The following is a 25,914-nucleotide window of genomic DNA, read 5'->3' as shown; positions in this document are numbered from 1 at the left end:
AACTGCATCTTATTAAATAAGACATCAAATTACTTATGCTAATTATCTACCAATTTGCTTACACTAACTTCATTATTAACCTCAGTGGAGATATCCTAAAGTCACTTTCAGAGAAGGAAAACACCTCCAAGGTATAAAATTCAAAATGCATGTTGACAAATGTTTGCACAGGAATTGTAAATATTAAAAATTGGAATCCTTTTCCAATAGTTTTAGTACAGACAATGAATATAATAGCAATGGTAACTAATCTAAGAGCTAAGTGCCTTTTTCAGGGGGTTAGCAAGCTGTTACAAAACCCAACTGTTGTGCATGTTTTTGCTACACATTTACTGAACAGACAGTTTGTAGACTAAAAATTGTTTGTCAACTGCAACTGTGTTTCATTAGTCACAACGCACAATACTTTCTCTGACATCAGACAAATGAACAAAATAAGAAGTGAATAACAAATAATACAATTTTCAAATAAAAATCTCTTTTTTGTTTTAAAAAATATTTTAAATTATTAAGATTCTGAGTCACAAACATTTTCATGAACTTCAGGCTGCCTGAAAAAGGCACACTATGCATGCATAAATCACCATCTAATAAAAGCCAGCAATTTTATTCACTGAAATACTTGCTCCTCTGAAATTGTTGACCTTTTGCAAGAGGTAGTGATTGACAAAAAATGTTTCTTACTTTCATCTGCTTGTCTCCATTAGCAAAATTATTTATAATTGCAAGTGAATGTTGAAAACGAGATCCACCAATCCCTGCATCGGCTATCAGCTGGCTCACTGCTTTGATGAGCTGTACAGAGGGGAGCAAACACAGGGTGCAATTAGCAAGGCAAACCAAAGTTTCTGAACAGTTTTTAAACCCTATTTTAGTATGACTTGATGTACCCAGCTAGCACAGATGCACTTTTCTACCTGTCTTAAAAAGATAACATATACAAACGCAAGGACTAGGAGTAATCTTTCCAATGTTTGTAATTGCTCACATTTTGCACAGTAGGCACATTGTTACTGGACTTTACATTTCTGTTACTATACTATCACATTCTGTTTAGCTCCTTCATCAGCTATGTTCTCACTGCTGTAAGCAGTGCACGTGAATCAAGAATAGCCATTTATCTGGCTATTTACTGGCTATGCGGCTACATTCACAGCTGTTGTCTCTCCCTGGAACAGAGCCGAGCAGCCCAAAACCAGCAGAGAATCCAGCCCAATGTCTTCAGACTTGGCAGGAAAATCAAGCTGCCACAGAGAATTGTCTGTCTGAGGACTCCAAAAGAATTGCTTTGCTACAATGCATAAAAATAATAACGATAAAACCCAATACACATCAGCTAAATACTGATGATCTCACACTTCACTTACCTGTAGATGCGATCTGACTATTGATTTCTGCTTGTTAAACTCAAAGTTCTTTCTCATGAAAAAATAAAGAAGAGCAGATGCCTCTGTCTGAGTTGAACGTGACCTATGGTTACAACACTTCAGGATTTCATAGCAGAGTGAACCGCAGAGATCTGCTTGTCCTTGGAAAAATGCTGATGGGAACTATTGAAAAAAAAAAAAAGTGTGAATATGTTTAGCACTACTCTCAGGCCTTGGTACAGTTATTCCGAGTCAATACTTTTTTCTGTTAAGCCTTCAGTAAAAACAACTCTCCCATATTCATTCACACCGGGGTTTAGTGAAATTATTAGCCACTGGCTAAACATAATCTCATGTACAAATTAAGATTAAGTAAAAACTGCACACAGGTTTTCATACAAACACTGTATGCAATGCAACAATCAAACTGGCCTCCAGAAAGTCCAGACAGCAGCTGGCACACAGCAAGCATAAAAGCAGAGCAGCTTATCTGCAAGGAATGCAGAATAGCTAACCAGAAAAAGCATGTGTGGGGCTCTGCACTAGTGTAAAAGCTGTTCAGGAGAAAGAAAATACTTTGAGTAGAAAAGTCAGTGAACCTCCAGTGGTCAAGGGTTTGAACAGCAGAAGACAACAGAGAGTGAAGGATGGCTCTCCAAACTGCACCTACTATTTATCGGCAGGGTGAATAGAACAGAAGACAGACCGAGGAGAGGTGGAAGACACATATTGGCTACGCATCTCAAGTACCGCCTGAGAGGCTCTGCTGCAGGAACCACGACTGATCCCTGTTCCCACAGAACTACGAAGACAGAATTCAGTCCCGAGAGCTACAGGATGAATGAAAAGGGCGATCCTGGATATTTATTCATCCTCCCCACTACACAGAGTTCTTCAGTTCCTGACTGTCTGGTATGTAATTTAAAGCTGTTTGTGGATGGTTTACTTTGTATCTCCCCCATATCCTCAAGCTATGTTACTGGGAGAAGCAGGATTTCCTCCTCCTCCCCTGGGAAAACAACCAGGAGGAGGTCACATGGTTTAAACTGATCTACGCTGTTGCATTTCATAGAAACAGCTGGTAGATCAGGCCAGCCTTGCTTATTCTTACTTCCCCATAGCAATTGTTACCTGTGTGCTACATTCTGGTTAGTTTTAAGAGGATCTCATCTAAGTCTATGACTTGGAAATTGTGCAGCCTTTGCAGTTGTCTAATTGCCCATGATCATTTACATATGTGCAATGCAAGCAAACAGAGTTTGACACATGAGCATGTTTTTGCCCAAAAACTCTTCTATGTTGAAAACAAGGTATTTGTAAAACTATTAGTTTGGATGAACTTTTGGTGAAGTGTATGGAATACTCTCCTGCTAGCTCCTCTGGGGACAGCTGTAACCGTTCACCGCTGGATTCTGAAATCCAGGTATCTGCCATTAAGACCATGGGTTTCAAGCTTTCTTCCACAGGTGGTAAAAGCATGAAAGCCAATGACATAGCCAGATATCACAGACCTGAACATTACTTACCTATTTACTTTACAAGTTTCACTTTCTAAGTAAATTTTTCATTTTCCAAAACAGAACTGATTTTTCAGATATTGTGAACCTCTCACTTTTAGTCAGCAATGAATCAGAAGATTTTTGTCAGGAATGAACGTTAATACAGTGAAGTTCAGAACTCTTTCAAAGTACCCAACTGTCCTCAAGCCACAAGTGCTGTAACATATTAATAGGTCAGACTAACAGAATAAAGCCATAGTTACCTTGCCTACAAACAGCCGTAGGGCAGCAAAGACGTGCTTGAGAGCTGCTGCTGACTGGTTGATTTGCAAAAAGAGCATGTGTGTGTCAAAGACTTTCTTCATCAATGCATTCTGGCAATCAGATTGCTGGAGCTGCCTCTGAAAAGTTCACAGACAATACAGGACATTCTGGTTACTAAAATGAATAAACAGAAGAAGGTTCTGCTGGACTTTACACTGGAGTGTTCCTAGGGATATGTTTTTTTCAATGTCAAGTCTCTGCAGATGAGGCATTCCCAGCTTGCTGCAGACTCCTTTTACTTGCAGTTTTTCAAGGATAGCACTTTCCTATGCCTGTACTCCTACCTGTGGATCGTATAAACTAGATTTCAGGGCTAGGGTGGCAGAAAGGAGACACTAAATCTGAAAGGAGCTGTCTGCTGTATTGTAGTTGTGAGACCTTCAGCAAATCATCTGGGCCAATATTTGTAGAGCAATTTTTAAAGAGGCAGAGGATCCACCTGCTGACTTGAAGAGATATAGATGATAAGCAGTTCTTCAATCTTTTGTCGAAAATCTCTGAAATCTAGTGGGATAAGCATGATTCAGATAAGGTGACGTATTAGGTAGACGCACGGCACTTTCATGCAGAGCAGGGCTGTACATAGCCCTGGATATGTCGGATGCTCTTCTTCCACAACCTTCTATTCAGTTTGGGCACTACGAGTCAATTCCTTCATAAAATACCTTCATTGAGGACTGACACATCTTATTTACCTATTCTGCTGTCTCAGGCATTTCGAGTTTTCTGTGTACCTGCTCCCCCAGGCCTTCCTTCCACCACATATCCCACATGCCACCAGTTCAAGCAAAATGAACGAGCAAAACATACCTGGTGATTCAGAGTGTAAAGACACAACAGGTCAAGGATTGTGAGGGAGACTTCTGTAGCAATGTTTGCCTCTGTGTCTACATACTGTACAATGTCCGTTTCATTGGAGTTGCCTGCAACGTATAAAAAGCAAGATGACAATCTTCTGAGTGTAGTTAAAGATTATGTAATTCTGCAACCTGGTCATTAAGTATCAGCACAGTAGAAATGGGGTCCTAACTGTACATTTAACTGAAAGGGTATTTTGAAGAAAACTGCTCACAGGAGATGAAAGGGGAGGAAATTTGAGTCAACTTTTACCAGCTGCACCAGTGATATGAGTATATTCTTTCATTGTTTCTGTTTGTTCTCAAAGGAGGAGAGAAACCTAACTGGAAAGTAGGACAGATGACTTCGATCTCATCATTTAAAGAACCTTCTGTCATGAAAAGGTCACTTTTATTGCTAGATCTAATAAATGTAATATTTCAGCCAGTGTACATCTGCTTGTACAGCATGGTACATAACCATAGATCCAAGAGATGCTGGGAAGCGGGGAATAACTTGTCATTAAGGCTATTTAAATATGTCAGGTTATTGTAATAAATTTTGTTTCTAAATTAACTTTGACTAAATTTAAGCTCAGATTTCTTAGTCTCCTGAAGAAAAGGCAGAGTCACCAGCTCTATTTACATTTAGGTTCTTCTCTTCAGGCTGTCTTTCACTAGCACTCATAAAACCGATTTAATTATATAAAGCCTGATCCAAACCCCATAGAATTCCAGAGGGAAGTAAATAATTTTTGTACTTACTTGCAGTGCTGCTGTCTATCATCTGCAAGAGTTTGGGGTTAGAAAGTGCATTTTTGCCACGGATTATTGGTAATGTTTGAGATCTGTGATGCTTGTGGCCATCGTGACTAGAAGTAGAATGCATCCTGAAATTGAAAGGTACCATTAAAAAACAGAAACAAAGAATAAACTATCATGCCTATACATGCCTTTCCATGTCAGTTAGAATTTTCTGCAGTACTTCTCAAAGGCTGTTAAATGAACTAACGCAAAATTTTTCATTGAAACAAAGACGAAGAAAGTCAGTGAGGTGGACAAAACACAGATGTGATGTGACTTCTTGAGATCACAGGAGACAAAACACTCATTGAGTACTGAAAAAAAGCATCAGCTGAAATAGCTGGCTGATGTTTAGAAAACTGCCTTTGGGTGAAGAGAAACTGAGATGAGCTCTGTTAACTCAGAATTCAAGAAAAATGTATTGTGGTCATGAAAGAACTAATACAGCTTCTATGAGGGGAAAAAAATAATGACAAACTGACAATGACAGTAAAAATACATACATGCGTATATGTGTGTTTTTTAACCCTCTTTGATGCTGACAATCACATCATTAATTTATAATGAGAAGCTTAGAACTGAAATACCAATGCTTACCATAATTTTTAAAAGGATTTTGAATTTGTAACCACTACAGAATTCAGCAAGATTTAACATCTCTCAAAATTCAGGTCACTTATTAAAATACACTTGAATTTCTTTAAAAAAATGTAGTTTCTTAAATTTGCATGATTTAAAAATATTCTAGGACAGAATTGCTTTCTGCACCTAGCTAAATCATATTTTATGTTGGTTATTTTTACAGGAATAATTTAGAAAATTAACATTTCAGATTTAAAAAAAGAAAAAGTTCCCAACACAGGTACAGAATTGATGGCCAGATTTTTGCCAATCAATGTGATGAAATCTTCCATTAATTGTCACAGTGGAAGGATTTGTGTGGGCATCCTGGCAAACTAATGGATTTGGAACATGTGGAAATTTATCTCAAGAGGTTTTCTTGTGACACTTCTTTTTGGGGGGTGGGAGTGGGGGTGGTGGAAAGTCTGGTTTCATATGAACATTTCAGCAAACTGAAATATATAAATGTAGGTGCAAGTTGGAGCTGATCACCAGCAATACTTCAACTCAACTCATCATCAAAAAATGCTCTGTATTAGAACAGGCCAAACAAATAGCCATTTGGACAACAAATGCTGATCTGTGAGGGGGTAAAGTGTGAAGGTCCTGGAGACAGCAGAAACGTGACTTTATTGTCTGGATTGCCACCATGTTGGTTCATCTGCAAACATGAAACAAAACAACAATCTCCTAAAGGCTGCTTGCCAGTTCCAGCTGGGGTAATGAAATCAGTGCTGCTTCTTGAAAACTGCACAGTAGAGGAACAAAGAAAGAAGTATGGCAGAGAAAGCATCTTTTTTCCCCTTTGTTCCATTCCAAGATAGATGATTATAATGGTGAGCATATTCTAGCTATACGTAAATGAGAAAAGTCAATGATTTTGAAGGGGGAAAGTGGACTTTCTCTCACCATGCTCTTAGATACAACCACAAGCTGTACAGAGTCAAAAGTTTGCTTTCTTTCTAGAGTTTTACATTATTAACATGAAAAGGATTCCACTTTTCCCTAAAAGGATCAAAAAGATTTATTAAAGATGTGCTGCACCTGCAGCTTATTACCATGCAGTCCATGAAAATGATTAAACCTTGCAATGTTTAGACTAAGAAGATGGAGGAAAAAAAGACTAGGAAAGAAAGATTCTCTAACTGTCAACGTGGACATAACAGTATAGGACTATGCTACACTTAGCAGCATGGAAATAAAAAGATGGGTGTCAAGCAAACCTACTCTTAATTTTGACTTTGTGTTGCTAGATACTTGCCCCTCCACAACCCTGGGTTATTGGGGAGAAACGAATTCCCCAATACTGTAGCATCCATAGATATTTTCCCCTAAAGCAGTAAGATTCCATGAAAGCATAAGGCTGCAGACCTATGAATTCCTTCAGGTTGTGGAAAACTGTGGATTATCTTTCAGATAGGGATCTGAGCTGAGAACATCAGCTACTGTTTCTGCAATACTTAACAATATTGCCAGTAACTAAGGATTCTTCTGAACATAACATTTTAAACAACAGCTTATAAGTCAAACTGAAGTTAAAGGGACTCAATTCTTTTATGGTTTACGGTTTTGGGGGCTCTGAAATGTGTTACATGTTGTGTCAACTTCTTTTCAGTCAACACTGTGACAGTGTACGAGGGCTGGAGGATGACAACAAAGATTGCGTTTTTACAGGAGTTAATAATACAATGTGTCATTACCATTGCGAGAGCAGACCCGATGCCTGGCCAGAGGAGTTTGAACCTTTAAGGGTTCCATTATTCTGGGTGGCCTGAACAAACTTAAAAGCAGCAGCAATTTTCCTGTTAAGAGAAAATAACTGTTAATCTGTTACGGAACGTGACATTGAATTTGCCATGCCTCTGAAGAATAAACACAGGCCTGACAAAACCTGCCATGGAGCATGAAGTGGTTCATCTGGTGACCTTTTGTTTTCCCACAGTATGACATATAGACAAGTTCACAGTGGTAACATTAAATTAAAAATGAAATACCAACTGAGACAAAGTGTGCATTTCATATTTCACAGCCGGAACACGATCCTTTGCTTTTTCAGAGAGTGGGTAGAAACAGAAGATTTTTTTTTTTTTTAAATTGTTGTGGAACATTTATCTATGCCCATTAAAACTATTCTTTACATTATATGGATGGAAAACACAGTGTTTAAGTTCCTTTGTTTCACATAGGCACAGAAATATGGTTGAGAATGGCCCAGTATTTTGGGTTATAAATGCAACAGTGGTTATCATATCATCACATGCAATTAATCTTTTACACCAGGTATGTACTTAGATGTCCAGAACATCATGACAACATTGTTTGCATAAAATAAAAAAATTAAGCACACATTGGCTTCAGTATGTCAGACTGATGCTTTCAGGAGAAAACTGATAGATACACTGTTAACCTCATTTAAGCCTCATGTAATGCAGTAATATTTAAATACTGTAACATACAGTCTATAACTAGAGAATTACCTTACAATATTGCGTTTTCCTAGATATCTGAAATTTTGCAGACAAACCCTGAAAGATAAAACAACACATTTTATGTCTATTAATGGCTTCCTAATTATGTAAAAATGCTAAATCTTAGTGCCTCGAAGAGACCTGTGGCATATGCACCTCCTAGTAAGCAAACAGAATAAAATGCAGCAGCTCCCAGCTTAGGGATGCACAAGATGTGGCATCACTTTCCACACCCTTGTTCCTTTTCTCTGTGGTTGAAGATTCCTTCTTGGTGAGGAGGCAAAGTCAAAGGCAAAGACTTGGCTGCAAAAGCATTGCTTCTCCACCAGTTGAAGTTAAGTAACTCGTATTTCACTTATGAGACGGTGAGGAAATTCTGAAACTAGCTACCTGCATGCATTCTGCAGACATGCACAGGTTGGATTGAGCAAACCACCTTGGAGATGTGAAAAGCAGGTAATCCTACATTACATAGCTTTTCTTATGGTTTCAAAGTTTTGGGGAGTTAAATACTTTTCTCAAGAGAAGAACAGAATCTCAGCCCCAAATGGGGAAACTACTATGCAAATCTCTTTTTAGGAGGAACATGCAAAGCATTATGCCCCCCGTTCATGGAAATGATGAGGATATGGATTTTATTAGTAACGTCTCATTACAACTTTGGCAAAAATGATCTAAGACAAGAGCTATCTCTGCCTATTCCATTAGGTGGACAAACCCAAAGAGAAATTCTTTGCAGCAGTCACTTTAGAACATCATCATTTAACATAAAATCAACCAACCACAAAGTGAACTTACTCTAAAATGCTGAAAAAGTCTGTTATTTCTGAGAATGGTGCTCGCAACCAGTAGGAAATCAGTGCGTCTAAAGGGAGATATTAAAATATATTATATATTTGTTACAGGGAATTAAACTTGACCCAAAGCCTGTAAAATACACTGATAATTATTCTAATTTAATGTTTGTTTGGATTCAGCATTCACAATATTTTACACCAATGTAAGTTATGTAGTGAGTGCACATTTTCTTACCTTCCGAAATGGTTTTCATAATGTGAAGGAAACACATAAGAAGGCTTCTAGTTTCAGCTTGATCCAACTTGTCAAAACGAAGAGTTGATCCAATCAAAGACAAAGGTCTCATGATCTGTTGAATTGACAGCAAAAGGCCTTTTTAAGTATAGTGATAGGTTTCCACCTCCAGTAACTGTTTTCAACATTTGCACATGTACCTTTTCACACGTGTCAGTTCTCTCACTGTTTTTTTCATTGGTACTTGGGTTAGATTCAAGACTTGCTAAGGAAGCTCTGGAGTCAGCATGGTTTGCTGCAGAGATAGCTATTGATGAAAAGGCTGTAAATGAAAATCATAGCAAACATGCTAAACTAAAACATTTATGGATACAAAAACCAACAGGAAAAATGGAAAACTTAAAACGTGTCACATGCTGGATTGACACCAGTGCTTTGAACTTCCAATAGCAAAGCTATTGATGGGTATGCTTAGTACTGAAAACATGCAACAAGTTGAAGTAAAATGATTCAGTTTGCCGCTCTTCATGGCATTAAAATGGCCTGCTGCATTCCATAAGGCCTGACCTAAAGCCACAAAAATCAGTGGAAAGATGCCCATGCACTTCCCTGAATTTTGAAATGGGGTTTGGAGGAAGTGAACAAAGTAAGTTGTGTTTCTACCCTTCCATTAAGCCTGGAAAAACAAAGAATACTTGCCTCCAAGGGACTTCAAGGACTTTTCAGGAGAAACGTTGGAACTATTCTTAAGTCAGGCAGAGACTACAAGAATGAACTCAGGCACAGAGATTTGTGAGAGCCTGATACTGGCATCATTCCAAAGCAGGAGAGTAAGTAAAACCGTGGAAGAAGAGCGGCTTCACAAAAGAAATAAAAATCAATCCAAAAACACCCAAAGAAAAGAGAAACATTGCATACCATGTTTCCCTGAATATTGTATAAAATGGGCTAATGATATCCTCCATGAATACTAAGCAGAAAGCACGATGGATTGACATACACAGAGTGTGTGTGTTCAATCTGTCATTTATACCTGCTATAGAGTTCAGAACATCTTTGGAAAAGGATGTGTCCACAGAGTTTGCATGTTTCATTGCTGTCTGGCTCTGAAATCCTCCGGCTGTGCTCAAGTCATCCCTAGATCCCTGCATTTTGAAAGAAACAGAACAAACTCCCATAAATGTTATCACTCATAACTTTCATAACAACAGCACACCCAATAGGCTTTTCCTAGACACTGAGCTTGAAAACCTACTTTCAGTTGTTTAGACATGACAGCCTTAAAAGATCAAGGCTTGCCATAATACGCCGAATAGTTAGGTGCAATCTGAAACCCTCTCATAATTGAAGTTGTAAAGGACAGATCAAGTCTAACTGCGTTTGCTTCTTAAACACTAGCACAGCATTGGGAAAGGAGCATTAACTGCTGTTAGCAATGATCAGATGAAACAGGCTTGTTTGCTGGAAGGACTGAAAGACACAACACCCCTGCAGAAATCTGCTTCTAGTTTTTAAAGCAGAGCTATGATTATAACACATCCAAACTTTTAAGAAATAAACCAAACATGCTCGTCCACATGTGCAGTTTATGCAGACATTTTCTATGGTGGTAAGGCTGTTCTGTGATGTTTCTGTACCCCCTCCCTCCTTCAGCTACTTGTATGCATTCCCTCTGCCTCCTGGTATAGCTCATGGTCCCTCTGTTGTACCAGTGAAACTGCTTGTAGGTTCATGACATAACCCTGGCCAAAGAATCTGTGGGCGATGGGAGTTTTTCTTTACAACCATGTCTCCCAGCCACCTGCCAAGGGACCTGCCTGAGGACAGGGTCCTCAACCTGCAGCATCAGGGCAGACGTACTGGATGGACTGGCTGGGGCTGCAAACCTCTAACTTTGAGTTTCCAGCCCTGGGACAGCCAGTGTCCTGGATCTCTTCCAGACCTGCAGCTTGTACCTTCCCACTACAGACTCTCGGGGCCCTGCAGGTGCTCTGCAAATTGAGACCTTCCAAATTAAACACTGCAGGTGCAAACAAATCAGCATTTTCAGAACTGCATTTCATGAGCTCATCTGTGACCAGCATAAATTTGGACCTCTTCCCACCAGATTGCCTGGGTCAGACCGCAGTTTGGTCATTTCAGTGTTCTGAAAAATCACATGAATTACCTGATTGGAAGTATTGATATTGAAAAGGAACATATCTTTCATGTAAATCCTTGGCATATTGTCCAAAAGCATTCCATAGAGCGGCATGTACAGGTTTGCTATTTGTGCCTGTTTTGCCTAAAAAATAAAAAATACAACATAATCTTGAAGAAACTGATTAACGTATACTAGTGGCTAAGGAAGTTTCATATATGTTTAGCTACCGTATGAACAAGCAAATGAAAAAAGAATAAACAAACAGTTTCTTTACCGGCTCTGCGTATCGATCATCAAATGAATGCTTTGCCATTAAGTTTTTAAGCACAGCCAAAGCTAAGTGCCTAATATCCTGGTCTTCTTGCAAGGCAAAACCAACCTCCCGCAGCAGGACTCCAATTAGAAAATGTTTACGGCAAAATTCATTGGTCAATGTGTACTCTGGAATATCTTGGAACAGACAAGAACGCTTAAATTAATATATAGGTTACATAATCCCCCCTGCCCCCATTTTCCAAATCTTCAATAACTTTTTTTGATTTAATCCACTGTTAAACCTTGATTTCCTGCTCTGACTGCCCCATTCTGCTCCTTCACTTGCTAGAATGAATTTCTCAAAATCATGCAGTTTTTACAATTTAATAAGACAATTTATATACACATTCCCATATGAGAATCTCAAATGTTTTGCACATAATAAGACTATTCAGTTCTTTGAGGCACAGAGTCCAGATTGTTGTTCCCATATTCTAGCTAGAAGAGTTCTAAAACACAGAGATCCAGACTAATCACACTTTTGAAAATGGTAAATAATTTTTGCCTAAATTTGCCACAGTTCAGTGGCAGTGGTCAAAGTAAATCTTAAAGCTCTTGATCGACAATTCTACTTACTTCTTATACAGTCATTTTGTTCATACCTGACGTTCGATATTCCTGTGTTGATTCTGAAGGTGTCACAGGGTCTTCATTTGTCATAAATATAAAACAAAAATAGGCAAAAATCATGCAAATTTTTTTACTTATTAAGTGTAAAAAAAAAAAAAAAAAGTATTTGCTTTATACCTTTTTTTTCCATTTGACTCAAATTTGAATGAAACGGCTTCTACTGTTAAAGAAAGCTATGAGTGTCAGAACTGAACTCACTTTTTGGTGCTGAAAACTGAAGCAAAAAGGAGACAAGGGCCCATAGTTTGAGAGATGCTGCATAGAGAGATGATTGTGCCTTCCACTCTCAGCAACTTAAAGGACCACATCCCAAGTGAACTCCTCAGAGTCCATGGAAAACTGTAAGAACTGGGAATTGTGCCCAGGGCTGAAATCCCAGTGCCTTTGAAACCAAGAGGAAAAACACCCAGTACTGAGCACTGGCCACAAAGTTAGGTTCGAAATAACAGATTTCAATGCACGAGATGGAATGCACGGTGGCTGCTGGCTTTGGGGCATGGGCAGGGTCGATTCACTCCTGTGGTAGAGCACATGCAAAACCTGTACATGCTTCTCTGCAAAATGTGGGTTACACACAGTATCCCCTGCCTTGAGAAGCAGCTCAGGACGTATTACTAATAGATTCTGAAATGGGCATCTCTAACGTCACTGCTCCAGGTAAAACACTGCAGTATGATGTGGTGACCCTATAAAGTTCAGGCTTGCCAGAGGCCAAGAAAGTAAATGCACTTGAGAAAAAGGCTATTATAGAATCATAGAATCGTCTAGGTTGGAAAAGACCTTTAAGATCATCCAGTCCAACCATTAACCTACACTACCAAGCCCACCTAAACCAATCAAGGGTAGACTAGACTAAACCATATCCCGAAGTGCCACATCTACCCATTTTTTGAACACTTCCAGGGATGGGCACTCCACCACCTCTCTGGGCAGCCTGTTCCAATGCTTGACCACCCTTTCCGTAAAGAAATTTTTCCTAATTTCCAGCCTAAACCTCCCCTGGCGCAGCTTGAGCCCATTTTCTCTCGTCCTATTGCATGGGACCTGCCTGCCAGTCCTAGAGATACTCTGGAAACAAAAGTACCAATGGCCTATTATCTGAGAGATGGATGTTTCCAAGCTCCTGCTGCATGTCCAGTTCAGATCTTCCCCACAAAGGAGGGGCTGTCACATGGACAAGTCATACTCCCAACAGCAGCAGGAAAGCTTGTTCCCGAACAGTAGAGTTTCACAATGCCCTTATCACTGCCTCAGCTTCTTTCCCTTCCTGCTGTACCTCTTCAACCCCTTCCCTAGCTCACCACCTACCCAAGGCTACTGCAGCTTTAGTAATTTAGTCCTCACAAAGGGTCCAGTTCATTCACCTCAGAACTTCTAGTGAAAGAGTCACCTCCCACCACCTAACTCGGCTGTCAGGGGTTGCATTTATTTACAGGCTTACTGAAATCATTTTTATCACAATCCTTAAGTACCACACCTGAAAAGCCATTTGGGTCTTCTGTGCCTGATGAGCTCTTTGAACCTCCCGATAATTCGCCCTTGTACAGAAACCCTTTTGGGGTGGTGCCTTACCAGGAATGTTTGAAGACCGTATGGGCAGGCACAGAGGGATAAAGTGCTCATGGTGACAGACTTCTTGGAGAAAGTCGAATTTGAACTGATGTAAAGTCTGAAAATCACAAGAAGCAATGGCTCAGTTCACATTAAAACAGGGAAAATGGCAAGACAGAGTTGCACTACTATTTATCTCTACCTCAAAATTCACACTCACACCCAACAATGAAACCTTAAGGCTTGTTATGCCAAGCTACATGAATAATAAACATTTGGTTTTCATCTCTGTTATCAAACGAACTCGTCACAGTCAAACAGGCTTTTTGGATTCGTCAACTATGATTTTTCATTGAAGGTGTACTGACAAACGTAAGCTTGATCCAAGCTAAATGTTTAAGGTATATTTAAAGCTACACTGGGTCTTTTGATGGTATATACTACAGCATATAATCATAGCGAAGTATCTTTTCCAGTTCATATAAACTTGGGATTGTCATAATTATTATGACTTTCTTATTTCCCCCCCCCCCCCCCCCTTTATTTTTTCCCCTCCTTCTTTTTTGGTCAATGAAATACAAAGTTTCAGCCACACAAGCCAGATCCAAAACTTACTGATAGTGGTGAAAACTTCCTGTATTGATACCAGTGAATTCCAACTCCAAGGGATTTGGGTATTATATAATTTTGCTATTATTTCTTTATTTCTTTAGTATCTCCCTCCCAAGAAGCCATCCATGATCTTTTGTGGAGCCTTGCAACTACCTCAAGAATTTATCATTCCAACTATAATGATGTGCCACTGAGATATAAATATAATACATGACATTCAGTAATAAATTTTTATTCCCATCTTCTCAGCTCACTGTTCTCAGTGGCAGGAAGCAAGTCATTCAGGACTACCAGTATGACACTGCATCGATCCAGGTCAAACATTTGCCCTAGCGTTAGAACGCACCTGTAAAGGGCTTTTAGTTGCCCTGTGTTTAAATCTGTTGGTCCCTAAAATTAAATTGTAGCATTTCTGCTGCCGTCAGGCTAGGATACCTGGAACATGCACTTTTCAGATTCTACTGAGTAGTGGATGGTGGGGAATTTTTCCCTGCAATGTTTTATTGCACTGTAGTACCTCATCAGGAATACAGCTGGACATGCAATTTGGGGTCTAATGGCAAATAAAGAAATGAAGCACCTGAAATGTGTTTCCCAAGAGGAACTGTGACATTTTGAGGGAACACAATTAATGAACCGAATGAGGTATTTCAACTTTTGAATAAATATTTCACAAAACAACGTTTAAATGTCAAAATATGGAATACTGTGAGGGATATTTCTGTGGAACAGAGATTATGGTGTTTCATTCACAACTACAATAAATTCAAACTGCAATGATATACCCACAAACTGATATACCCACAAGCTACTTATTCAAACAGCAATATGCACTGTTACGTTCTCTGAAGAGAGAGGTCAGATTGCAGTATCATCTTTTTGATACATAAACAATCCAGTTAAAGAAGCAAAAGACACACAAAAAGAAATTCTGCAGCATGTTTATAAATGACCGACTTAGGCATCTGACTGAAAATGAAAACAATGCAAGGCCTCTCTCTCCTTGAGGTCAGAAACCTCTGATTTAATTTTGTAGCTATTGTTTTCAAGTGCTGCAAAGCCTGTTCCAGTGGCACATCTGTCTCAGCTCCGCAGTGATTCCGCTTCCATGCATCCTGGCAGATGGCTCTGGAGGGATGCTGGGTGGCTGGCAACGTCCACTCACTTACTGCCAAGGAGACGCTAAGTTCTGTTCTGCGCACTGACTAATCTCAGGCTTTTCCACTGGCCACTAATTGGCTTTTTTAATTAAACATCTGTTTCTGTGCTTGAATGTATTTAGGGAAGTTTGAAATGTGGAAACAATTTTCAGATTGCATAACATTATTTACAGAATTACAGACTTCAGGCTATGATATTAGTACCAAGAGACTCCATTCTACATCTGTTCCAAAGATAGGTGAAATAAAAGACCTGAGTGCAGCATAAAGTTGGTTTCAGTAAAAAGCAAAACAGACCTGGAGTAATCTTACTCATTACCTACAAATGCCCGGATCACCACTAAAGAATTATAAAAAGTTAATGGACAAAAGTTCTGTAAGCTTTTTTGGGAAAGATGAGTCATTCAAAGTGTATATCTTGAATACATTCTGTTATTTATCATCTTACTTATATGCTCCAGTATGATAGCTCAGAAACCCAGTCATGGAAGAGAAAAAGCCTGTGACTCATTCTGACGGATGAAGAGTAAAGAAGTCAAGCTGAATAATTTGGGGACCTCTTGCAGTTTGAAATGTATTGTTCAAACAATATCACTGACTATTATAGGTGTTATAGAAGAAATTCAGGCTGCAGGGAATTTTCCTCATAGCAAGCACAAACTAATTTGGAGCAGACTTGCTTTCTTGCATCATGAATGAGGTAAGAGAATTCATTCAAAGTAACTGAGATGTTACATCCTCACTTGAGTGTACACAATGTTAACTTGTTCATATGCTCTTCCTTTAATCTCCTCGAAGAAAATTACTGCCAATTGCTGCTGATATTTATAGACCAAACCACAAGTGTACTGTCCAAAGAATCAAAGCTTGAATTCAAAGAATTTCTGACTGGTCAGCCTTTTGCATGCTTTGGTCTGAGCAGTCTTTGCAGAGTCTGCTCTTGCAGGGCTTAGTGAGTAATTGTTTGGACACAGCTATTTACTGCCAGAAAAGGGGATAGATGGCTCAAAACCAAGAGGTTTTAACACACGTTTACAGTAAATGTTTTCACTGACTTGAGTTCTGAGCATGGTGAAGCCATGCGATAGATCATAAATAGTTTCAATATAAAAATATTCTGCTAGGAAATCACTTCAGAAAAAACAAAAACAAATTAAAAAAAAAATCAAAACTATACCTTGCTATCTCCTGTTCCAAACATACTTATATAATTGTTGACCATCTTGAACACAAATCCACGATCCATAAATGTAAAACAGCGCTAAGAAAGGGGGAAAAAAGAATTATTATTTTATAGCCAAAAAAGCAGTACATGGCCTCACCTACCTGGCTGTTTGCCTTGTGTCGCCTAAACTTGAATCATTTGCACAGGTGAAGTTAGTCTTATAGCAGCGCAAGGAAAACCAAGGAACTGGTGAATCCGGCTCGAATTTTTAATTTATTTTCAGTAATAATAAATTGATCAAACTTCATTTTCACTGTTTCTACAGTCTAGAATTACTATCACAGTGTACAGTGCACTAGGAGAAAGCTTATCTAATGAAAATCATTCATGTACTGCAACACTCAGTCACTAGAGATGGTACGTGATGGGAGCTGACCTGAATATCTCCTTCAGTGACAGAGCAACGACTCTTGAGGAATCAATCCAGCCACAATACTTGCTGTCTATGAGCTACGTTATCTCTCTGGGAGCAAATACGCCACTACATTACTTCATGATGAGAACACTGCTCTTGCTGATTGATGGGGCTAAATAGCCAGAAGGTGTAAAGGTTTCTCAGGGCCTTGGTGCTACAGTTATTGACAATTTTTCCTTGCAGAGTCAGCCTACCAGACAGCGAATGCAATCTTGAATTCCACCCTTCTCTGGTGTTCCTGAACTCTACAAAACTAGTGCAGCCCTGAGCCCTCCACCACACAGCATTCAAACAAGGCTACTGCAATCCCAGCCTGGAGAAAGCCTTATTATCTCTAACCTATGTACTTCTTTCTGTCAGACTAGATTCGAAAAGAAATCAAAGCACAGCCATATGCCATATCATATAATGCAACATTACTGTCTTCCCAGTCTAGCCGAGTAACAAACAAAATCTGCAACACCTCCACAGGTGCAACACAACTACTGACTAAGCCCCTCCACCTATGCTCCTGCCTCAAACCAGCATCATCTTCCAAATGATGTAACACTATGGACGGATACAGCTTAACGTCAGTATGACAACAACAACTATGCTTCCGCATCAGCAACAGAGGCCAATACAGTGGACAGCAAGTTTATCATTTATTTCACCTATGTATGAAAGGAGAAAAACCCACCTTCAGTTTGTGGGTTTTTTCCTTATAACCTCACAGGAACATTTTATTGCTAGAATACTGCTCTCTCCTAATGCTGTGCTTCAATTTGTCATAAATGATTTGAGCCTGGGTTTCAGCGTGTATTATATACAATGTTCTGTACATCATTAATGTACATCATCCCGTTAATGGAAAGGGGGTGTGTGTATGTCCAGTTTAAATCTAGATTAAGCATCTGGCCACACAACTTATTGAATGGCAATTTTCCCACACTCCACAGCTAACTCAAGCTGGGAAAATAAAACTGATTGAGAAATATTAGGACAAAACCATAAAATGCAACCCCTTTTAGTGACTTTTCCAAAGCATGCATGTATTTTCTTATACTTAGTAAATGAAAGGGCATTACAGAGTTAAAAAGGTAGGTTACAGTATTTCACATAATACTTGCGATTTGCTTATTCTGGTTTGTAAAAGCTGCCCACTCTGGTTGCGATGAGGAAACATTAATCTATCCACAGTCATTTAGAGCTATAGTATTTAAAGAAATAATACCAGCTCAACTGTAACTACATTGGTTTCATTCATTCTTACCAAATTTTTTATCCATTTGAATTTAATATAACAATCTGCAAAATCTGAAAGCTTGGCCTCTTTTAGAGAATAGATATAAAGGAATGACAATTGCTTTAAAGCAGACTTAGATAAAGCTTTTGCATTCTCAAAGACCCAAGGGCATAGAAAAACTGAACTACAGGTCACTAAACTTGGAAATTGAGGTATCATGCACTCAGAATCATTTTTATTCCCTTTGACTAGACTAGAATAGTCTCAAGTTTGCATTAAGTATGGGGAAGTAAGTGCAGATGCTGCAATGACAGAACATCTCACCTTGAGAAATTTGGCAGTGCTGTAGTTTGCATTCCTGGTTTCTTCAAGAGCATCTCTGTACTTCCAAACAACATGGTCTGCTAGGACCATCACGAGTGTATCCAGCTCAGTTTGAAATGAGTCTGGAAACCTCTGAGTTCGAGAAACCTAAGCAGGGAACAGATCGTCACTTGAGAGCGCATGATGTTGCACATTAAACCTGAAAATACATTCAGGCTAAGAATAAAGACAATAAAACACAGGTCATTCAACATAGAAGAAAAATATTCCTAGAGTTCCATGGATCTATTCTGAGTATAAACCTCAAAAGGAAGAATCTGGTCCATAGGAAAGTGGGAAATCTTATCCTCAGATTCCAGCAAAAGTATACTAAGAGCATCTTTGATAATCAGGCAGAAAACAGGTCAAAGCACTAATCGCCAGGCTTGCTTAAAGCAAAGCAGACTTTCTAGATCATTTATTTGCTGTCTGGCATAATCACCTGTTTGGGTAACCAGCAGAAATTAAAGAATTCTCGTTTCATTCTAACCTGCCCACAAAGCTGGTGCAACTGTATTTTTGGCCCACCAGTTCTCTGCAAGCAAGAACAGGTTTGAGCCTAGCAGGTAATATAATGTTTTTGTAGGTAAAAACAATATTTTACAAAGTGTAACAGCGCTTCTTTTTTTGACCAGTCAAGAAGAAAAGTCCAAGTACATGCATTTCCCAGGATTCCGCATTCTGTATTTTCCCTAAGAGACCAATTGCCTTACTTAATTGAGATCACATATATACTTACTTTTGTTTTGTTTGTATCAACCAAGTGCTGTGCCATTGATTTTAAGATAACTGCAAAGAAGAACCAGGAATGCTGTTCAAAAGAAGGAAAACAGAGATTAGGAAAAATTATTATCTGATACATACTTTACGATGCATTACCATTCCTTATAGATGGATGGCATTTCTCAGTAATGCACAATGATGAACTCTATGTGATAAATAAAGAGCCTAAGTGCCACGTATTTGAGTAACACTGGATCGTGTCCTTAAGAGAGCTGAAGCCATCTCAGGCGCTTTGTTGCTGTGGCTCTGTGCAATAAGGAGCCTGTAAACACCACTCCTGCAGTCCTTCCGTTCCTGTTGAGCACTGTCTTCATTGTTTGTTTGCAGGTAACTGGCAGAAATGCATGATGCAGAGAACCTCAGAAAACAGAAGCTGAGAATAAACTGCTTTGTTAGGTCCGGCAGATTGGTAATTTGGCCCAGAATAAGATGGTGTTTGTTTAAAAGATAAACAGTGGTTCTTCAAATACTAGTCGTAATAGTGAACAGGTAGGATACAGAGTAATACCTGTATCCTCACATATCTCAGGAGATATGGTCCTCGCATATCTCAGGAGATATGTGAAACAAATACACTCAAAAAGCTTACAAATTGCAAAAAAACCCCCACAACAAACCCAAACACAAGTGCTTTTGCATGGCCCAGGTTTCCTACAGGGCAGCTTTTCTGCTTTTTTCAGCCTATTTTTGCTATTCCAGTGGCTCAGCACAAGAAACAGGAACTGATTCACTCTAAACAGTTGAACATATTTTTGTCACTGGGAACTCCTGAGCTGGACTGGCTAGCTCTTACACCATAACCAACAGGCTCAGTGATGGGGCTTGCACATGTATGAATTTCTTAGACCTGCTTTGATATGAGAAACCTCAGGAAACCTCAATCATTCTCATTTTGGTCACTGTCAATCAAAGGAGCAGCTGAAATCAGATATAAATGTCCTACTTACAGACAAATACTCTCACTGCAACTTCCAAAATAAAAATTAAAACAAACTATCCTAAAAGTAATTGCTCACATCATATTGTATAAGAATTAGGTTTCCGACTCAATACTGAGCTGTAACAGAAAGGAGGAATTTTATTATGCAAACTACAGCATTCTGAGAAACACGTGATGCTGAGAAACTGTAGCAAGCCTGGTAAGTCTGTTCTGTTGAATCACTGCAGGATGTTATTTCTGCAAAGCTCATACAGGGAGAGAGGAGAGGAGAAAGAGATGCTGCAAGTGAGTTTCAGGCAGAAAACCAGTAGTAAAACTACAAATATGCTAATTCAAGCTATCATTCACCTTTAAAACCTGTTTCACTGTTACTTGGTCATTTAACTTCAGAAGACCAGTCATATTCTTGGCCAGCTCCTCATGAACAGTCCTTTCTTCAAATGATTTGGTCCTGAACACATACTGAAGAAGAAAGAAAAAAATAAAAATTATCAAAATGTACATTAAAACAAATACAAATAACCTCAGCAGGAGAAGATAAATTATTTATACACCTCTAGCAGCTGACAATCTTTGCCGCCAAAATATCTTGACTTAACAATACATTCACATAAATTTTAATTCCTCTAGCTGTAACGGCACAACACTGCTCCCCTACAAAATCACAGTTTCAAACACAACTTCCTGTTGATTTCAGCTTAATGTGAACCAAGAGGAATTTCTGCTTAAAATCAGTGCTACGATTTATTTCTTCAATAGGGCGTAGGATCCTGACACCTCTAAACTGCCTTTCAAGCCATTTCACTGGGGGAAAAAAAGAATAAGCAAGCAGAGGAAGTATGGAGGGTTTTTCACCCACCTAGTCAGGGCCACCTTTCACTTGCTCCTTTCTTCCAACAGCTAGTCAGAGCTGGTAACAACTCTTCATCCTGAAAGGTGTAGAGCACCCACTGGAGCTGACAGAAGGGGAAAACTATACCCCTTTCAGAAATCAAGCCCTCAAGACATGAATTTATCTACCAAGTTGCTCAGAACTCACAAATCTAGTACGAGTTTTATTCAACATTTTAAGCTAATAATTTGATACTGGGATCCATTACTCCTTCCCTAAAGCAAGAGTTCTGCCAGTGCATCAGCTGGGATGAAATACCTTTTCAATTCAACCAGGTAGATAAAAGAAAGGAGTATCACTTGAAAATATCTTACTAATATTCAGCCTTGTTTCCAGAGCAAATGCCATAAACTTCTCACTGTGCAGTTTGACACTTCTGGGTCCACTTATTTAAGTCAGTGTAATTTCACACTATTATTACTGAGTGACTCACAATTCTCAACTTACTTATTCCCAAAACAGCATTTCTAAAGTAGGTATTCACTTCCTTACAGATGGATAAAAGAGATTAACAGTTATTGACTTTTGACTGTTGCTGGAAAAGGGAAAACAGGCTAAATGGACTTCTGGGGTGGCCTAATAATCACCTGTTATTTCAGAGATATTTAGCCACAATAGGTGTCTATTGCAATTTTGAAAAGTTATTGAGTGGAAGAGGTGTTAGTAGCCATTTAATTAACTACATAGGTTATTTATTTTGGAGCCTGAACAGTTCTGCTGGACCTCAGAATAATTCCTCTGTGCTTAAATCAGAGCACTTGAGACTAGAATTTGACTACTAAGATGCTGAGACGCATCACCTGTAAACACATATTTTCATGAAGTATAAAAGTAAATCCATACCATGGAAATATCAACCAACAGTTGTCAACACTGAAATTAAAACAGTTTTCCTATTTAGTAACCTAAACCTACCATATTTCCATTATTCTACCCATGAACATGCTAAAGTTTCAGAGTTCATCAGGAATGCATTTGCTATCACTTTATTCCTAAAGTTGATTTAAAAAACAAAACAAAACAAAAAACCCCAAACTTATACCACATATAATACTCATAATCCACAAATGCCCTGCAACGTGGGAAATTCTCAGTTTTAACCATTTCACAAAGACTGATGCTAAGCCTACGCTCCTAGAAGCTCAGTGGAAGTGCATTTGCACTACATCTTGCTTCTAAAATTTAAGCTCTAGTCATCAGTCAACTATGAGGAATTGGCCCTCCCACATCCCAGTACCCTTTAAGAGTGCACTGCAGCTTCCTCCTCCTGTGTTTGCTCAACTTGGTGTCCTATGGAAAGAAAGCTGCACCATGCAGAGGAAACATGAGCAGCCCTTTGTCCTCCTCAATGGAGTAAGGTTGAGAGCCAGGATGCAGCTGAGTTTGATGGAGAAGAACATTTATGGAGTGTCCCTGCTCTATAGGATGCCCTTAAAGCACAGAGAGGCAGTGTGATTTGTTCAAGGAGACACAAGAAACTTATGGCAGAGGAGGAGAATTGACTCAGCCTCTTCCAAATCTTACATTAGGTCATTAGGCCACCCAGCCTACTAGTGGCAGAAAGCTATAATGCAAATGCAAAGAAAGCTACAAACAAGTACAACTAAGAGTAAACAGGAAAAAAAACCCCACCCCCCTACCCCCCCCAAAATAGTTAACAGCATAACAGCAATCATACCGTCACATAAGAATTGATGCAGTTGTCTAGTTGTTCTTCATGGCACTTAGCAACAACACTAGTAAGAACCCTGCAAGATAAAAAAAGAAAAAAAAAATTGAGCTGTTTTGTGTCATAAGGCAGAGAAAGTCTATCTGATGCATCACATAGTTCTGTTATTGTAATGGCATTTAAAACAGTCCATGAGGGATGTGATCCAAATGATGAATAGCGTGTTCAGAAACTGTCCCACTGGGAAAAAACAGTCACTCCTTGGGCCCTCCATTTGCATGGATTGTGCTGTTATATATGCATGTCTAACAAAATGCACCCAGTTTTAATGATTGGAACTGTACTGACGTTACAATAAAAGAAAACTATTAACTAACTAAAGCTTATACAGACCTTGGATGATTAGGAATAAGAAAAATTAGATTATGTTACTGAAACAGAGGTGCAAGAGCCTCTCTCTGGCAATGCTCCTTGTCAGGTTCTCTCAGATCTTGGTAATTCTGTAAAGCTCTGATACTTTGGTTATGACGGCGCTGTTAATCAAAGACAAACACAAGCCTAGGCTCAAGCCCGAGCATGCCCCTCTCCTGTATTGTTTGCCCATAACCTCAGACTCAGCCCCAGCCTGAGTGCCTAAGCACTCAGGAACAAAAGGCCGAGCACAGCATCCTCTCGTAACTGGACAGCAGGGAGAGGCTGGACAGTTGGTGCAAGCATAGATGCCTTGAGCTTCTGCATATCAGCTTGGTGCTCAGCAACATGAAATAAAATTGCCTGGGTCATGGCAGTACCCACTCTCACAAACTGAGCTTCTACTAACAGCAGAGATGGCACTACTTGAGACTGAGTGTTTCAGCAAAGTTTTCTCTTCAATTTGTACCTGGGCCATCTTTGAGAACATCCTGTTTCAAAAAACACAAGTCTGAGCAAGAAGTCTTCTTCAACTTAACCACAAGATTTCCTCTTGACTATTGGGATCTCATTTTTTCAGGATACGTAATACAGAAAAGACTGCAATTTTACAATCACATTTCATGTTAAAAGAATGGGGAGGAAACAGTTCATGATTCTCAAATGTCAAAAATTAGTGAACTGTTATCTCAAATTCAGAGGTATGCATAATAACAGTATGACTAAAATGGATTATTAATATGCCTGACTGTGGTCCACATACAAGCAGTCATTCTGACTACCTTGGTGATTTGAGTGTTTTCTGCTTATTGGATTCAAAAGCTTTGTAATTCTTTTAAGTCAGTATTTTTCATATATCTCATTACTCACTGTCAGTAGGAGAAGTAAAACTTGTAGCAAAACACAAAAGTTATGACAAAATTAGTTGTGCCCATTCCAATCCTTCAGCCTTTATTCTGATTTGAAATTGAAACAAGTTCTGGCAGGGGACCGGAACAGAGCTGGCAGATCTTTAAGGACACCTTCCATAGAGCACAAGAGCTCTCAGTCCCCAAGTGTAAAAAATCAGGCAAGGAAGGGAAGAGACCAGCATGGCTGAGTCGAGACCTGCTGGTCAAACTAAAGAGCAAGAGGGAACTGCACAGGCAGTGGAAGCAGGGACAGGTGTCCTGGGAAGAGTACAGGGAAGCTGCCCAGCTGTGTAGGGAGGGGGTCAGGAAGGCCAAGGCATGGCTGGAGCTGAATTTGGCAAGGGATGTAAAGAATAACAAGAAGGGCTTCTACAGGTATGTCAACCAGAAAAGGAAGGTTAAAGAAAGCATACCCCCCCGACGAAGAAGAACGCTGACCTAATATCAACAGACGAGGAGAAAGCGGAGGTACTCAACAACTTTTTTGCCTCAGTCTTCACCGGCAACCTCTCTCCTCACCCCTCCCAAGTCGACGGACTGCAAGATGGGGACCAAGGGGGTAAAGCCCCTCCCACTGTAAGGGAAGATCAGGTTCGAGACCACCTGAAGAACCTGAACGTACACAACTCTACGGGACCTGATGAGACGCATCCCAGAGTCCTGAGGGAATTGGCTGATGTAGGTGCCAAACCACTCTCTGTGATATTTGAAAAGTCATGGCAGTCAGGTGAAGTCCCTGCTGACTGGAAAAAGGGGAATGTTGTGCCCATTTTTAAAAAGGGAAGAAAGGAGGACCCTGGGAACTACCGACCTGTCAGCCTCACCTCTGTGCCTGGGAAGATCATGCAGCAGATCCTCCTAGAAGATATGCTCAAGCACATGGAGGACAGGGAGGTGATTCGAGACAGCCAGCATGGCTTCACCAAGGGCAAGTCCTGCCCGACCAGCCTAGTGGCTTTCTATGAAGGAGCGACTGCATCAGTGGACAAGGGAAAAGCAATGGATGTCATCTGTTTGGACTTCTGTAAAGCCTTCAACACAGTCGCCCACAACATCCTTCTCTCTAAATTGGAGAGATATGGGTTTGATGGGTGGACTGTTCGGTGGATAAGGAATTGGCTGGATGGTCGCATCCAGAGGGTCGTGGTCAATGGCTTAATGTCCAAATGGAGACTGATGACAAGTGGAGTCCCTCAGGGGTCCGTACTGGGACTGGTGCTGTTTAATAACTTCATCAATGACATAGACAGTGGGATCGAGTGCACCCTCAGCAAAATTTGCAGACAACACCAAGCTGAGTGGTACGGTTGACACACCAGGAGGACGAGATGTCATGCAAAGGGACCTGGACAAGCTGGAGAGGTGGGCCTGTGTGAACCTCATGAGGTTCAACAAGGCCAAGTGCAAGGTCCTGCACCTGGGATGGGGCAACCCCCGATATCAATACAGGCTGGGGGATGAAGGGACTGAGAGCAGCCCTGCGGAGAAGGACTTGGGGGTACTGGTAGATGAAAAGCTGGACATGAGCCAACAATGTGCGCTTGCAGCCCAGAAAGCCAACCGTATCCTGGGCTGCATCAAAAGAAGCGTGGCCAGCAGGTCGAGGGAGGTGATTCTGCCCCTCTACTCTGCTCTGGTCAGACCTCACCTGGAGCACTGCGTCCAGCTCTGGGGCCCTCAGCACAAGAAGGACATGGACCTGTTGGAGCAGGTCCAGA

The 25,914-nt window shown here is 40.0% G+C and overlaps 1 protein-coding gene across 1 annotated transcript in view; it reads right to left on the bottom strand.

Annotated features, from left to right (window-relative positions):
• The window catches only part of DOCK10 (dedicator of cytokinesis 10), a 170,012-nt gene that overhangs the window by 22,280 nt on the left and 121,818 nt on the right, over positions 1-25,914 (bottom strand). The window contains exons 25-44 of the mRNA XM_075716454.1: positions 22,884-22,953; positions 20,662-20,775; positions 19,330-19,401; positions 18,552-18,698; positions 16,540-16,623; positions 13,612-13,708; positions 12,012-12,056; positions 11,369-11,544; positions 11,119-11,235; positions 9,985-10,096; positions 9,152-9,273; positions 8,952-9,066; positions 8,718-8,784; positions 7,929-7,976; positions 7,152-7,253; positions 4,792-4,916; positions 4,001-4,113; positions 3,130-3,267; positions 1,368-1,550; positions 685-795 (exon numbers count right to left, since the gene is read on the bottom strand). Of these exons, the coding sequence (XP_075572569.1) occupies positions 685-795; positions 1,368-1,550; positions 3,130-3,267; positions 4,001-4,113; positions 4,792-4,916; positions 7,152-7,253; positions 7,929-7,976; positions 8,718-8,784; positions 8,952-9,066; positions 9,152-9,273; positions 9,985-10,096; positions 11,119-11,235; positions 11,369-11,544; positions 12,012-12,056; positions 13,612-13,708; positions 16,540-16,623; positions 18,552-18,698; positions 19,330-19,401; positions 20,662-20,775; positions 22,884-22,953 (2,158 nt within the window). The remainder of the gene's footprint in view (positions 1-684; positions 796-1,367; positions 1,551-3,129; positions 3,268-4,000; positions 4,114-4,791; positions 4,917-7,151; positions 7,254-7,928; positions 7,977-8,717; positions 8,785-8,951; positions 9,067-9,151; positions 9,274-9,984; positions 10,097-11,118; positions 11,236-11,368; positions 11,545-12,011; positions 12,057-13,611; positions 13,709-16,539; positions 16,624-18,551; positions 18,699-19,329; positions 19,402-20,661; positions 20,776-22,883; positions 22,954-25,914) is intronic.

This window comes from Pelecanus crispus, chromosome 9 (assembly GCF_030463565.1).
Source record: "Pelecanus crispus isolate bPelCri1 chromosome 9, bPelCri1.pri, whole genome shotgun sequence".
Lineage (NCBI taxonomy): Eukaryota > Metazoa > Chordata > Aves > Pelecaniformes > Pelecanidae > Pelecanus > Pelecanus crispus.
The sequence above is the reverse complement of the archived record's forward strand: the minus strand, read 5'-3'. Positions and strand labels throughout refer to the sequence as shown.